The sequence below is a fragment of the Momordica charantia genome (genome assembly GCF_013281855.1).
Source record: "Momordica charantia cultivar OHB3-1 chromosome 2 unlocalized genomic scaffold, Mcharantia_2.0 BLBB01000002.1, whole genome shotgun sequence".
Lineage (NCBI taxonomy): Eukaryota > Viridiplantae > Streptophyta > Magnoliopsida > Cucurbitales > Cucurbitaceae > Momordica > Momordica charantia.
In genome coordinates, this window is record NW_028275160.1 from 9,589,406 (window position 1) to 9,605,002 (window position 15,597).

General features: G+C 31.2%; 1 protein-coding gene across 1 annotated transcript; it reads left to right on the top strand.

The window, feature by feature from the left end:
- The first annotated feature begins 8,920 nt into the window (after nt 1–8,920).
- PHOX1 (Octicosapeptide/Phox/Bem1p (PB1) domain-containing protein / tetratricopeptide repeat (TPR)-containing protein) lies at nt 8,921–12,711 on the top strand. Its single transcript, XM_022293811.2, has 4 exons — nt 8,921–9,217; nt 9,362–11,465; nt 11,583–11,832; nt 12,383–12,711. The coding sequence occupies exons 2-3, from the start codon at nt 9,458–9,460 to the stop codon at nt 11,729–11,731; spliced, it is 2,157 nt and encodes a 718-aa protein (XP_022149503.1). The 5' UTR covers nt 8,921–9,217; nt 9,362–9,457; the 3' UTR covers nt 11,732–11,832; nt 12,383–12,711.
- The last annotated feature ends 2,886 nt before the right edge of the window (nt 12,712–15,597 follow it).

Consider the following 15,597-nt stretch of genomic DNA (forward strand, 5'->3'; position numbering starts at 1 on the left):
TATAATTTTTCTTTGTGTGCTCACCGAAAGTTGTAGCTGTCCACAGCCCACACTACCGTCCACTTCCACTGAAATACATGAAAATAAACATAGTTTTTTTTTAAAGAAAATTCAAATAATAACTGTAAGTGTCCAAACAGTTTGCCTGCTTAATAATCAGTTTCAATCTCATCCCAAATATTTTAAAATTTTTTAATCTAAAACTAATTTGTTAATTCATAAGCCATTTTAACTGAAATTGATAATGTTTCCGTTTCTCTTTTTTATTTCTAATTTTGTATTTTACAACTAATCATGCTTCTTTTTCTCATTTATTTGGAAACATTCCCAATAAAAGGAAACAAGAAACTAGACTTATTTTGATTGTTTCTAAACTTTTAACTTTAAAAACAGTCCAAATAAGTTGATTTCTTGTTTTCATTTATAATTTGTTACCAAACATGAATATAAATAGTATCTTTGAATAAACAAAAACAATCAAAATTAGTCTGGTTTCTTGTTTCCGTTTATAATTTATTACCAAACATAAATATAAATAGTGTCTTTGAATTAACTTTCTAAGTAATTTTGGAGGTCCAAAAGTATTATATTTTTAAACGGTAAAAGTTTGAAACAAATAAAAAAAATCATAATCGTTTTAAGAGTGAGTTTAGCATCCTTCTAATTTAATCACCTTTTTAAACAAATATATTTTCTAAACACTTTTTATAAAAATATTTTGTAACATACTTGCATGTTTGGTTAACATTTTCCTAAAAAGTGATTCTAATCACTAGCTCACTATCTACAAAGGATAGACTACCATATAGTGATTTCCGGCGAATTACTTTACACTAATCCCTATATCTAAATTTTTCGGCTGTCAATCAATTTTGATTATTTTGAAAGTGATTTTACTTCATTTATGACTCAATACTCGATAAAGCATAAACGTAAGACCTTAGTGAAAGGGTTAAGTCTATGGTAAAGGATTCCTTTAAGGAAAGATGCTAATGTTTAACATAAGTCGGTTTCATTATCGTAGATATAAAATCTCGACCTAGATTGTGTACTTTTGTTTTCTTTGAAAATCTCATGTAAATAGAAATGCAAATGGTGTGGTCCATGCCTTTTCTATATTTATTAGTGTAGTTGGTTCTAAGTCTCTATAATTTACCTCATTTAGATAGAGTTTTTTTACAAGGGAAATTGTCATTTTTAAGGGATTTCAAAAAACAAAACAATTCCGGTCGTTATTTAAGGAATGCCTTTTTAAATCCGACAAATAATTTCCTGCCAATATATTACCTGAAATTGCTAATATACTAGTTGGAATCTTTTTTTTAAACCGAGATTTTCTTAAACTTATTATTATTATTATTATTATTATTATTATTTGATAAATCTTTGTCATTTAAATATGATATTTATCCATTTAAACATAAATTTGTAAGGATTCTGATTTAAATGTATTGATAAATTCAATTTGCAATTTGTCGTGATATTTTTCTACTTTATTTTGAGTTGTTTAGTGTAAAATTGAAATTCATGATCAGTCTCTATTAACAAGATTTGGAGTGTTTTTCAATTTAGTCTCGTGTGTATTAATTTCTTTCAACTTTTGTTAGTACAACATGTAGGAGTGGAGATTCGAACTCACGACCTTTTAGGTAGATATAAGTGCCTTAACATGTTAAACTATGCTCTGGTTTGCAACACTTTTCCGTTATATTTTCACCGTTTGGTAAATATTAAATTGGATAATGATAGCTTACTTGAAATGATGTGTATACCGAATTGAGAAAAAGATATTGAAAAGGAATTAGGTTAGCTAGAAAAGAAAAGTTTCTAGATATTCGTCCAAATTTTTTATAAGTTAACAAAAAAATTTCATTTTTTATTCTATGAAGTGACCTAAATTCTCCTTTAATCTTTTGCTCCACTCTTGACAACATTATACCTAGTTGGTGTAAAATGAACAGATCCCATTCTTAGTGAGAAAATGAATAATTTAGGGTGAAAGGTTTTTTACAAAAATGTTTGATATAGGATTTGGATTAGTGATATAACGTCAAAAGCTTCCACGAACACTTACACAAATGAGAAATTTGTACACCAGTGTGGTGCTAAACCTAATACACTCTAATATTTAATTCAGGATTCAGTTGAGAGTAGCAAAGAGTAGGATTATGTAAAATGTCTCTTGCATATGAGATATCTCCTCCTATATTTATAAAGTAAGACGCTACAAGTTAGTTTGGCTCTATTGTTTTGACAGGGTCAGGGCGAATCAGTCTGGTATGATCACCTCGATCCGACGTGGTTAAAGAGTTCTCACTCAAAATTACAACAAAATTGACAAGAGAGTGTGCAGAACTAATGCATTTCTTGCTAAAATCACATACCAAAATTGGTATGACATTGGCTACACGAAAATCACAAAAGAGGAAGGAATATAGGTCTAAGGGCTAAAATACAAGCAGAAAGCTTATATATTCCTAAAATACAATCATTTTTTGAAGAATCAAACATAGAATAATGTTTTTAGAAAAATATATATGTTTTTTAATTTATAATAAATCATTTTAACTTTTAATTTAATTAATTCTTTTTATAAAATATGTTTAATTAAGTTTATATCGTGGACCATATTTGTTTTAATAAATTTAATTCATAACTTTAAACTTAGATAAACATCATAATTAGGGATGACAAAACAACCTGTGAGACTTGATGCTCATGGGTATCCAACCTAGTCAGGTTGGGGATATCCAGTTTGATCAGGGACAGGATTAAACCGGAGATCTTAATCGGGTCTACAGTGGAGATGGACCGTGGATAGGGAGGTCTCCCCACCCTGTTTAATATTTTAGTAATTTTATTTTTATATACAATAATATATATTACTTTTTATAAATACTTTTCTAGATTTTTTTTGAAAGCCAAGTCCAATAGCGTGTTTAGCCCCTTTTTGTTCTTATCTAAGTAAGAATAATTGTAAGCCCAATATTTATGTAAATATATTTATTTAAAAACTATTTTATAATCTTTAAAAACGATAATGGTAAGATACGTATCACTATTATGTTCACCTGTCACTCAACCATTGTTAAAGTTATAAAATAAATAATCTTCAAAAATGATATTGAAAAAGTAAGTGAATTTATACTTACACACCATATTTTAATCATTTAAAAATTTTATATTTATTTAATTTATTAGAAAAAAACAATTAAAAAAAACTAAATTGACTATAAATGTTGAAGAAAGTGAGTGGAAGAAAAAAGGTAGGTTATTGAAAGACTATAAACTTTTGTTATATGAAATAACTCCATTTAAGATAGTATCCATTATCAATTTATCATTATATCCTTTTACGTTTTTACACCTAAATATTAATTATTTTTTGAAATTCAAAATGGTTATTTGGAATGTTACATTTTAAATCCCTTATTTTATGCCTAATTAGATTTTACAAAAATAAAAATTACCAAATCCCCAAAATGCTACCCAAATCTCCAATGACGCATGTGCTAGGGTGTCTAAATAGAATAGGTTAATGTTATATGCGGATATAATATATATCTACACTGTATAAGTTTATATGAGATTGAGACTTCAATAATTAAAGATTATATCTGGATATATTTTATATCTATTATTAAATACCAAATTGCAAGATACAATCCAATTCTATTGCTTTATGTTGCTGCTGAAAACTTTTGATGTTATACTTCATAATATCATTAAATCGCTGGTAAATCGTGACTATAATTTAGGGATTTAAATCTTTTAGATTTAAAAAAAATTAATAAAAATAAATATAAATACAATAAATAAGAGTAAATCAATATTATAAAAAAATCCTACGTTCAGAAATTTAAAAGTATAAAATTGAAAAAATTTAAACATTTGAGAAAATAAGGTTTAGTTTTTAAAACCGTCCATTAACTCAAAAAGAAAGCTAAGTTGGAAACTTTTCTATTTCAATTTTGACCAATAATATTGGGCTCATCTCCAAGCCCACATAATACACCATTAATAATAATAATATATTTTAAGGAATAAAAAAAATCCTAAATTAAGTCTTAATTTCTCATGCTTCGCTCTGCAAAGTCTTCATCCTCTCTATGTTCTCACTTCAGCAGAAAACCTAAAATTAGATATTTTAAAAACAAAGTTATGCTTCTCTTTTCTCCTCATTAAAATTTCTCTACTTCATTCTAAATTCTAGAACAATTTTATTGAGAAAGGGTGAGAGGAGGAGATTAGAAGAAGGAAAACTGGTAGCTATGACGATGGACAGAGACAAATGAAGCCAATACAATTTGAGATGGACCATCGATCGACTTTAGATTCTGATGTCAAACCAAGATCGTTATCTTCCGCGCCTAATTCTAGTAAAAAAATTGCGAAAAAGTGGAAACTTTTACTTGTTTAATTCTGATTTTTGGAGGCTTTCCGTTGAATTTAATCTCCATGTGAATCGTTTGGGGTGACAGGATTCATCTGCAGTAGGGAGTCTAATGTATGCTCAAGTATGTACGCGTCTGGATATTGCGTATACTGTTGGGATGTTAAGCAGATACTTGAGTAACCGGGGTATGGATCATTGGAAAGTAGCAAAATGGGTTATGAGGTATTTGCAAAAGACAAAAGATTACATGCTCATATATAAGAGATCGGATCAGTTAGAGATCATTGGGTATTCCGACTTTGATTATGCTGGATGCCAAGACAGTAGGAGATCCACTTCAGGCTATATTTATCTATTGGCTGGTGGAGCTATATCTTGGAGGAGTGCCAAACTAACGCTCATAACTTCTTCCACAATGGCAACAGAATTTGTAGCATGTTATGAGGCATCCAATCATCAAATATGGCTACAAAATTTTGTCACCGGATTGCAAATTTTTAAAAGGTGTTGAAAGACCACTCAAAATTTATTGTGACAATAAGTCAGCTGTTCGTTATTCCAATAACAATAGAAGTTCATCTAAGTCTAAACATATAGACATTAAATTTCTAGTTGTGAAGTAAATAGTGCAGAGAGGACATATATTCATAGAGCACATTGGAACAAACTCCATGATAGCAGATTCGCTTACAAAGGGATTACCACCAAAGTCTTTCATGAGCATACTACTCATATGGATGTTATTTTGCACGAGGATATTATGTTTTAGTGGGAGTTTACATTTGCTCTATGTTTTATTTGGACACATATATATTATGTATTTTGGATAATTATTCTGATTAGAAATATGAAAACTAAGTTTATTTTATCTACTTTGCCTCATTAGGTTAAAGATTTTGATCTCGCTAAAGTAAGGAATGACCAGTTGGAAATAGACATGTACAGATCACATTTCATGTAATTTACATACGTGCATCAATGGTTTGATCTATGTCATTTAGTTATATTAGTATTTGTGACCACTAATGGGTTTAGTTGCGTTTAATTGTAGTGAAAACCTCTTTGATCCTTATTGATGTAACTAATGGACCAGATTGATTAAGTTTACTCCTTTTTTGTTTAATAGCAATTTTGGGAGCTCATAAGGTCAAACACATTTGTTAGGTTACATATCTGGCCCAGTGGGAGATTGTTAGAATTTCTAATGATATGGGGCCACACAGGTAAACGTTTGATGTGTTCTTTTGCTATTTATTTAGACAAAGAGAAGCGATCTTGTGTAAGTTTGTTTTATGGAGTAATTATAAAATGACTATGGGAAAATTGTATAGATACCATAAAATAATTTCCAATTTGATGAAGGGCCAAATTGGAAATATAAAAACCATGTAACCGATCCGTGTTTTCATTTTGATCAGTTACATAGAGGTTATGGTCCCCAAGTTAGATAACGTTTCACAATATTCTCTCTATCCCTTAAGAGAGAAACGACTCTCTACTTCTTCTATTTAATAGAGAAGAGATTTGAGAACATAATAAGTTAAATTGTGGGTTATCTTTAACTTGGAAGATCAAATCCCATAAATTTGCTTTCACCATGGATTCAAGTACGCTTCCGCTCATTTTTGTTTAACTCTCTTGAATCAACATGGAAAATAGACCTATGGTCTTTTAAGTTATGTATTTTATTTTCCCTACACTTAGTAGCTATTTGGCATTGTGTATATTGGGATCTATAAATATTTTGTGATGAATGTACAGAAAAACCTTCTTTGGATCATACCTACTGCACCGGTGGTTGGTAAAGAAATACACATGATTTGAATCCCCTAAAAATGAGGGAGATACTCGCTCCTCAACTTATGTGTTTATTTCTCAGTATTTATTCAAATTATCTCTATTATTTATAATTCTCCTACCACATTCGAAAGCGATATTTTATGCTGGTTGTTTTAGTACACTATATAAAAATAATGATTCAAACTCATGACTTTTTAGTCAAAAATACATACCTTAATTTATTCAACTATATTTTGATTGCTTATTTTATTCTGTTTTTTTTTTCCTTAAATATTTTATTTTGATGTTAGTTTCCTCAAAAACACGATTTCAAGAAGTGCAGACAAGGCGCGGCAAATTAGCCTAATATTATTATTCCCTTTCGACAAATTTAAAAAGCAATGGGACGGCGCCGTCTCGAAGACGGGAATTTGGGCAAACTGCTGACGTCAACATTAACATAAAATCAAAAGTATTTTCAAAGTAAATTTGAATATATTGTTATTTTTATTTTTAGCTCATTTATTTTTACCATAATTATAATATTCATTAAATTTCTTTAAATATAGTTATAAATTTATATGAAAAAGATTTATTGGGTATACAATTAGTATTAAAATTTTGAAAAAAATGATCAAATTAGCCCTTTTAAAAAGTATAGGAACCCTAACCGATATTTTAAAAGTATAGGAATCAAAATGAATGTTTTGAAGGCCTAAATAAATAAAACTAAAAAATATAATGACCCAAATAATATTTACCTTATATTTATGTATCAAACATTGTCTCGATTTTTCATCTTGAGTTATATGAACTAAAGTTATCTTTAAATATTAGTAGAATTTATAATTGTCAACTTAGCACAACACAACTGATTCAGACATCTATTTCTAATTAAAATGTCGTGAGTTCAAATATTTATCCTCACTTGTACTTGAAAAAAAGTAGAAGTTTATAATTGAATCACAAATATGACTAGCAAATAATGTATATAACGCTTCATCTTGTAGTATCAATAAATTTACAAAAAGGCCAAAGAATAGCTACAAAAATTTTGTTTAACCTTTATATGTTATATTATAAGGAAAAATACATTTTTTGTTCCTGAGATTTAAAGTATGGGTGTATATTTGGTCCTTGAAATTTCAAAATGTACGTTTCTTTGTTCTTCAAGTTTGGAGTAGGTATCCATTTTGTCCAAGAAGTTTCAAAACACATACTTTCACTTCTTGAAGTTTGAAAAATTGTTTTAAATGGTCATTTGACCGTTAGTTGACCATTTGTGATTTGCTCCCTCTCTTCCATCTCCGACCAATGTTATTTGACCATTTGTTGCGCTTTCCCTATTGTCGTTGCCATTTGTCATCGTGTTGTTCTGTCGTTCGCACCTTTGAGAGGACAAAGAGACCCTCCCTCCTTCGTTTCAGAGAAGGAGACCTCCCTCTCTCATTCTAAATCTAGAACAAAAAGAACAGAAAGACACCTCCCCTTCAAATCTTCAAGGATAAAAAATGTTCATTTTAAAACTTCATATTAGACATCGATTTGCATCCTTTCTATCCTTTCAAAAGATAATTGCACAGGGAAAAGGACATTGATGGTTTTTTTTTATTAGGTTGGAACTTTATAAGGGCTGGAGTCCAACCAATTCCACTCATATTATTATTCTGAATAACTTTCTCAAGAAAGCAACATCACTGTATACTTTATAAAAATGACATTTTATAAAGATTACAAATACAGTTTAAACTATAAAGTCAAAAAAAAAGAAAAGAAAAGAAACATCTGTATGTTTTCAGAAACTTCAATTTAGTCAAATTCTGTTAAAAAATTTACTTTTTGATAGATTTTGTTTTTCTTTTCCAGAATGGTAAAAAATAGCATTAGCATATGAGTTAAATGAATAAAAGACATATTTTGTTGGGATTGATAAGATTCAAATAAAAACGACAATGAAGCTAAGTTTAAGTTATGCGTCTTCAATCAAATTTAGTTTTGTGCAATATTTTAATTTTTTTTAGGTTATTTTTTCTTTGATTGGATGGATAACTTTGTTGGAGATGGCGGAGGAAAAATACATATTTACAAAGTAAAAAAGTAAAAAATATTTTATTATTGCTTTTTTTTTGGTTTCAATAAAAAACAGTTTAATTTGTTTTGATTAATTATTTGAACATTACTATATTAATTGTTTAACATTTTAATTAATTAATTCGTTTTCTTTTGTAACGTTTTGTTTAATTAATTCAGTTAAAATATTTTTATTTTTCCTTATTAAAACAAAATTGAGTTTTCTACTTCGAGGGCGAAAAGATTAAAAAAATCCTTGTATCAAAATTTTCTAAGAATGTTATTTGATTCGATTCGATTGCGACGAGTGTACGTTTGAGTACGAAGTTATGTTAATCTTGAAAAACAACTTACGTACATACGATTTAACACTATAGTTGCATCAAAATTACTTTCAAAACAATAGTCCATCTATGACACAATAATAATTTTCAGCTAAATTCTCAAACTTAACGGGGTAAAAATTGTCGCACTATCTAAATTTAAGATTAAAAAAAAATCGATAAAATTGAAATTGAAAAAAATATAAAATGCTACTTGAAAAAGTTTAATTTAATCTTACATTTGAAGTTTCCTACTTTATGGGGTGGGTCAGCGGTCAACGAATATCTGTCTGTGCTATTTTTATTATTATTTATTTTGGCGGTTTCATATAATTTACAAGAACAAGGAAAATTTCCACACGCGCGGTAATGACAATTGGCATTGACAAGACCTTTGAAAAGTTGAGACCTGCCATTCCCGAAACCCTAGAAGAAGGGCGCTTCTTCTTCTCCCCATTGATCTTCGTACATTCCCCTCGAAGCTGCAATTTCTTGTCCCCTCTCGTCTGGAATTCCATGCCCATCGAATCGAATCGGAAACGATCGAACTCTGTTCTGTTCGTGGCCGCGATTCATCTCTATTTCGCTGTTATCGAGATCCGGAGGAGTTAGAGGAGGCCTGAGAGAACAGAACGTTCTTTTTTGTCGAGTAAGATTTCGGCGTTTCGTTATTTCGATCGATTGAGAGCTTTGTTTTGTTTTTTTTTTGTTTTTTTCCATTTTTCTCTGGTTTTATGTGGTTTGTATGTTCGTGGTTGCTGTTTTATGTTACACGAATTTGTGATTTCTGCAGAGGTATATAGATGCGGTTTTATGTGATTTGAGGAGAAGGAAGAAGAGAGAGGGTTTGATCTGAACCAGCTACTCTGTTGTTTGCGGGTTTATTTCAATGGGAAAGCCAACGGGGAAGAAGAAGGAAAATGTGGCGGAGAAGCCTGGAAATGCAAATCCTAAGCTTGCCCGATCGTCTGACCGGAACTCGAAGGCGTTTGATGAAGACACTGCCATCTTCATAAACATGTCCCAAGAGCTGAAGGAGGAAGGCAACCGTCTGTTCCAGAAGCGCGATCACGAAGGCGCCATGTTAAAGTACGAGAAAGCTCTGAAGCTTTTGCCGAGAAGTCACATTGATGTTGCTCATCTCCACAGCAACATGGCCGCCTGTTATATGCAGTTGGGGCTGGGCGAATATCCGCGGGCGATTAATGAGTGCAATTTAGCGTTGGAGGCTCACCCGAGATACAGCAAGGCGCTGCTGAAGAGAGCAAGGTGTTATGAGGCTTTGAGTCGGTTCGATTTGGCGTTGAGAGATGTGAATACTGTTTTGAGCTTGGAGGCGAACAATCTCTCTGCTTTGGAGATTTTGGAAAGTATCAAAAATACGATGAGAGAAAAGGGTATTGATTTCGATGAGAAAGAAATCGGTTTGGCCAGTGTAAAGCTGCCTCCTGCAGCACGTCTGCGAAAGGTAGTTAAAGAGAAATTAAGGAAGAAGAAGAATAAGAAAGTTGAGGAAAAGGCAGATGATAAGTTGGTTGTGGAGGAGAAGGTGGATCAGGTGGCCCAGGCTGATCAGGTTGAAGATAAGGAAGTTACAAAAGTTACTATTGAGGAAGATAAATTGTCTGTTCAACCAGTCGAGGAAAAACCAGTCTCAAAGACGGTGAAGTTAGTTTTTGGAGATGACATAAGATGGGCGCAGTTACCTACAAATTGCAGTATGAAATTGGTACGTGAGATAGTTCGAGACAGATTTCCAAGCTTGAAGGGTGTTCTTGTGAAGTACAGAGATCAAGAGGGCGATTTGGTTACGATTACTACGACGGAGGAGTTGAGGTCGGTTGAAGCATCTGGTCAGTTACAGGGTTCTCTTAGATTGTACATCACAGAAGTCAGTCCTGATCAGGAACCTGTCTACAAGGATATCGAGAACCTGGAGGTGATACCGGAGGTAGATAAAGAAAGGAGTAATGCCGTGGTGAATGGAGATACAGAAAAAGATAAGGAGTCTGTAAAGGGTACAACTTTGGTCGAGGATTGGATCGTCCAGTTTGCACGGTTGTTCAAGAACCATGTTGGGGTTGATTCTGATTCGTACTTGGATCTTCATGAGCTTGGAATGAAGCTGTACTCAGAAGCAATGGAGGACTCCGTAACAGGTGATAGTGCACAAGAAATTTTCAAAATTGCTGCTGACAAGTTTCAAGAAATGGCGGCTCTAGCATTTTTCAACTGGGGAAATGTTCACATGTCCAGGGCAAGGAAGCAGGTTTTCTTTCCAGAAGATGGTTCGAGAGAAACGTTACTTCTTCGGATTAAGGATGCTTATGAGTGGGCACGAAAAGAATACAAAAAGGCTGAAATGAGATACGAAGAAGCTCTAAATGTGAAGTCTGACTTCTATGAAGGTTACCTTGCACTTGGGCAGCAGCAGTTTGAGCAAGCTAAGCTTTGCTGGTATTATGCAGTTGCGAGCAGAACCAAAATCGATTTGGATTCAAACTTTTCTGCGGAGGTCTTGCAACTTTATAACAAGGCTGAGGACAGCATGGAGAAGGGCATGCTGATGTGGGAAGAAATGGAGGAGCAGCGCCTGAATGGACTCTCCAAAAGTGAAAAATACAGATCTGAGTTGCAAAAAATGGGATTGGAAAGACTATTTAGTGAGATACCTGCTGATGAAGCTGAAGAGCTGGCTACAAACATGAGATCACAGATATATCTCTTATGGGGCACCTTACTGTACGAGCGTTCGGTGGTGGAATACAAGATTGAACTACCTACTTGGGAGGAATGTTTGGAGGTGGCGGTAGAGAAGTTTGAACTTGCTGGTGCTTCCCAAACAGATATTGCAGTTATGATAAAGAACCATTGTTCCAATGATACTGCACTGGAAGGTAAAGGACAATTACGCCTCAAAGTTTCTTGTTTAGTATGATATTGTCGAACTTATCTTCAATCTTTTTTGTGTTATTAATGGAATATCCTGATTCTTGACCATTTTGCATTTTCAGGTTTCGGTTTCAAAATCGATGAGATTGTGCAGGCATGGAACGAAATGTATGATGCTAAAAGGTGGGAGTTTGGGGTTCCATCTTTCCGCCTTGAGCCTTTGTTTCGACGTCGGGCTCCTAAACTTCACTTCACTTTGGAGCATTTTTGAGAGTTTTGTTGATGATTGGGCATTCTGTAGAGGCATTTAAGGAATCTATCAGTTTTCTTTGCATCAATTTTCAGGTGTTCTGCTTCCCATATAGACAAAAGGTAAAGAAGCCTTTAGCTTTACTCCTTGATAGTACAGCATGCTCTTCACTTATTCCGACCGATACATAGAACTTTTATTTTGATTTGATAGATGTGAATTAATAACATCAAATTCTAAAGAACAACCGTAGTTTAATTAATCCACACTTATTTCTATGAATGTATTTAATGAAGAAACATTAGAAACTTCACTCCTTTCACCTCCTTCAGGGGAGAGTTCTTATCCTATTTCCATGATCTTTTTTCTCAGAAACAGAAAGTAGGGATAAGCTTTTGGGATACCCTTTTCATTTATAATGCTCATAGAGACTCTTGTTTATAAGTAGATATAATTATCAATCGATAGCGGGGACTCTCTCGTGACTTCTAGTAAATATTTCGTGTTTTCACTCCCTCATTTGAAATCCTCAGTACAATTTGTGATTATACTTCCTCGATTTGTCTTACCAATTATGTAATCATTGATTTCAGAATGTATACTACTTTGTCTTGAATTATAAGTTATGACTTGCACAAAGTTTTTAATATCAGGTTCTTTCTGTGGTTGCAGATGTTTCAATACCAGCCGCTATCTTAATTCGTCGTTTGGCCTGAGTGTAAGTTTGTTTATAGTATTATTCTTTTGAGAAGATTGAAGATTCAGCAACAAAGATAATAGCTATAGATTGATATTGATTCATTATTCATCATTGATTTGATAGGGTGGAGGAAGAAATTTTTAATTTTTAATTTGATTTTCGATATTGAATAGAGAATTTGTGTTTGTGAAATTTCAAGAGCAGATTGTTCATGTTGTTATACAGATTGTCAACTTTGATTGTTTTGGAGTTTGAAGATTGATGGAAAGAATTATACAGTAAAAGCAAATTATTGTTGTTATATTTCCTCTATCAAACTTCTTTTTATGGTTTTTAGTTTCTATTGACAGTTGATAAACAAACTTCATCCAAATTTTTCATTCTTTGTTTCTCAAAGATTTTTTAATGGTTAAAGTGCAAGTTTACGTGTAATACATCTCTAAATTTTAAAAAATGTTTGGGATATATTTTTAATTTTGTGTTTAATAAATTCTTGATTTATTCGATCTTTTTTAAAATTCTCTAATTTATTAGAAACAACAAAATTGAAAACTAGGGACAATAGACAAACTAAACCTGTAATTTAACATTTTATAAATTAATGAAATGTTTTAAAACAAATAAATGCACCTTATCAAACTTGCAATTTTTTTTTATTACAACATGCGGGGTGGGAGATCGAATTTACAATCTTAGAGATATATGTTAATTATCGCTGAGTTTTGTTTTGGCTAAACTTACAAAATTATATATATGTAAATTTGTGATTATCTTACAAAAAATCAAAACATATGAAGACTAAATATCCTTAAACCTAATTTATGAAAAATACTTCAGTACCCATCTTCTATTAAGCAACAATAACCATTTGATAGTCTTTAGCTTTTTAAAAATATAAAAAAATATATTTTTTTTCTTGCATTTCTCTCTCTCTTTTTGTATGAATAATTTAATGATAGTAACAAATTTTGTTGTGCGGTTGCATAAGCATATTCCATTCAGAAGAAATTAGGTTAGCTAAGAAACAAAAAATTTCTGATCAAAGAAACAAAAAAGAACAGAACAAAACAAAAAGTTAAATATTCTTAATTCAAATTCTTTAAAAGTTAACCGAAATTTCACTTTTTATTAGTGACCTTAATTTCTAGTTTCATTTATGACTATGCTATGATAATATTATACACTCGTGTAAGATGAATAGATCTAATCCATAGCAAGTAATGAATCTATGATGAAAAGTTATATCAAGGGAAATGTTGATACAAGATTTGGATCGGGGTGCATAATGTTAGAAGTTCAAAGGAATATTTGCACACATAAAAAATTTGTATACTGATGTGGTGGTAGGTCCAACACACCTCGATATTTAAGTTAGACAAAGAGTTCATTTAAGAATAGCGAAGAGTAGGATAGTGAGATATACCTCGTGCATGAGATTTCTCTTTCAATTTATGAATGAAATCTCTTAGGTTGACCAAGCAGTTTGATCCACATCAATTCTTTTGCCTCACTTTAGGTGTATTTAACACGATAATTTCATTTGTATAACAATTAAAAAAATACATAACAAGCACACAGCTCATTGAAAAAAAATATATATAATTAATTAATTTAAAATCATTTAAGAGGTTTATAGAATATAAAAAATATGAAATAATTACTTCTGTTCTTTTTATGGATAAAGAAATAACCAGAAATAAGAAATAAGAGATAATTATACACATATTTATTTTTCTTTCTAAATTAAAAAATAGAAGAAATAGTAATTGAAATGTTATTCATTGGACTTATATTTTAATGTTTTTTTTTGAAAGACCTATTCACAATAAAAAGGTGTACTATATATTATATATTTCTGTAACTTACTCAATTATATTAACAATAAAAATATCTTAAGCACGTGATGAACAACTTAATAATCAGGTTACACAACCAAAAAAGAAATTGGCATTCCACCATGGAATATTTTCGTCTCTGAAGTAGTATTTTCGTCGTGGGTAGAAATCAACGACGAGAAGGGAACCGATACAGGATTTGTTGCTGAAGCGATGTCGCTATTGGTCTCCAACGACCAAAAAGCACGCGTCGCAACGTTTGGTGACGAATTGAAATTTTGTCCCTTGGTGACGAAATCAATATTTTGTTGTTGGTCTCCTATTGCGATGAATTGTTTTTATCGCTAACAAATTTTTTTTTCATACATGAAAAGTTAGCCACTTTTTATTCTTAGTGTGACTTTATGCACGTTAAATATAATGACACTTTTATTATTTCGTCACTAGCAAATAAAATCTGAACTTTTTATCAACTCTACAATATTACTTGTTTTCCGTAATTTTAAAAAAATATAATGAAGGATAATAGAAGTGAAATAAAATCACATTAAACTTCAAAATTAAATATAATGTATACAATGTCACAACATAAACAAGAAATGTACATATAAGACCATAAGAAAAATGTCCATTATATAGATGAAGTAATTACATATTTTTATCAGATCTTCAAGCATCACGATCAGAGCAGACATTATATCATATGTTTTCATTCATGCACAAATAATTGCATGTCATCAACTTTATTAGCAAACTAAAAATACAATCCTTGGCAAAAAAACACTAACAATAGAAGTACTGACTTTAATATTCAAAGTTCCAACAACATAATTATTAGTATTTAATTGTTAAATCTCCAACATCAAATTTAAACAAACAAAGCAAGGGTTTTGAAGCATAATATATTCAAAATTTCAACAACAACATATAATTCAATGCAACAATAAACTTAAACAAACTCAACATCCAAATGTTTGAAACTCTAACACAGTCATTGAACAATTCAATCTCTAACAATAAACTTAAACAAACTCAACATTTAACATTCAAATGTTTGAAGCTCCAACACAGTCATTCAACAATTCAATCTCCAACGATAAACTTTACATTCACAACAAAGTTAATGCACTGTGTCCACACACTCTATCCCTCAAACTACAACATCTCTGCTATTATCATGAATTATCTTGAATTGAAACAAATTTATATATTATATGGTAGAACATCTCTGCTATTATCATGAATTATCTTGAATTGAAACAAATTTATATATTATATGGTAGGAGATGTGACAAATATTTGTTGAAAAAAACTTAAGCCCAAGAGTTTATTAAGATACCCAATAGATTGTG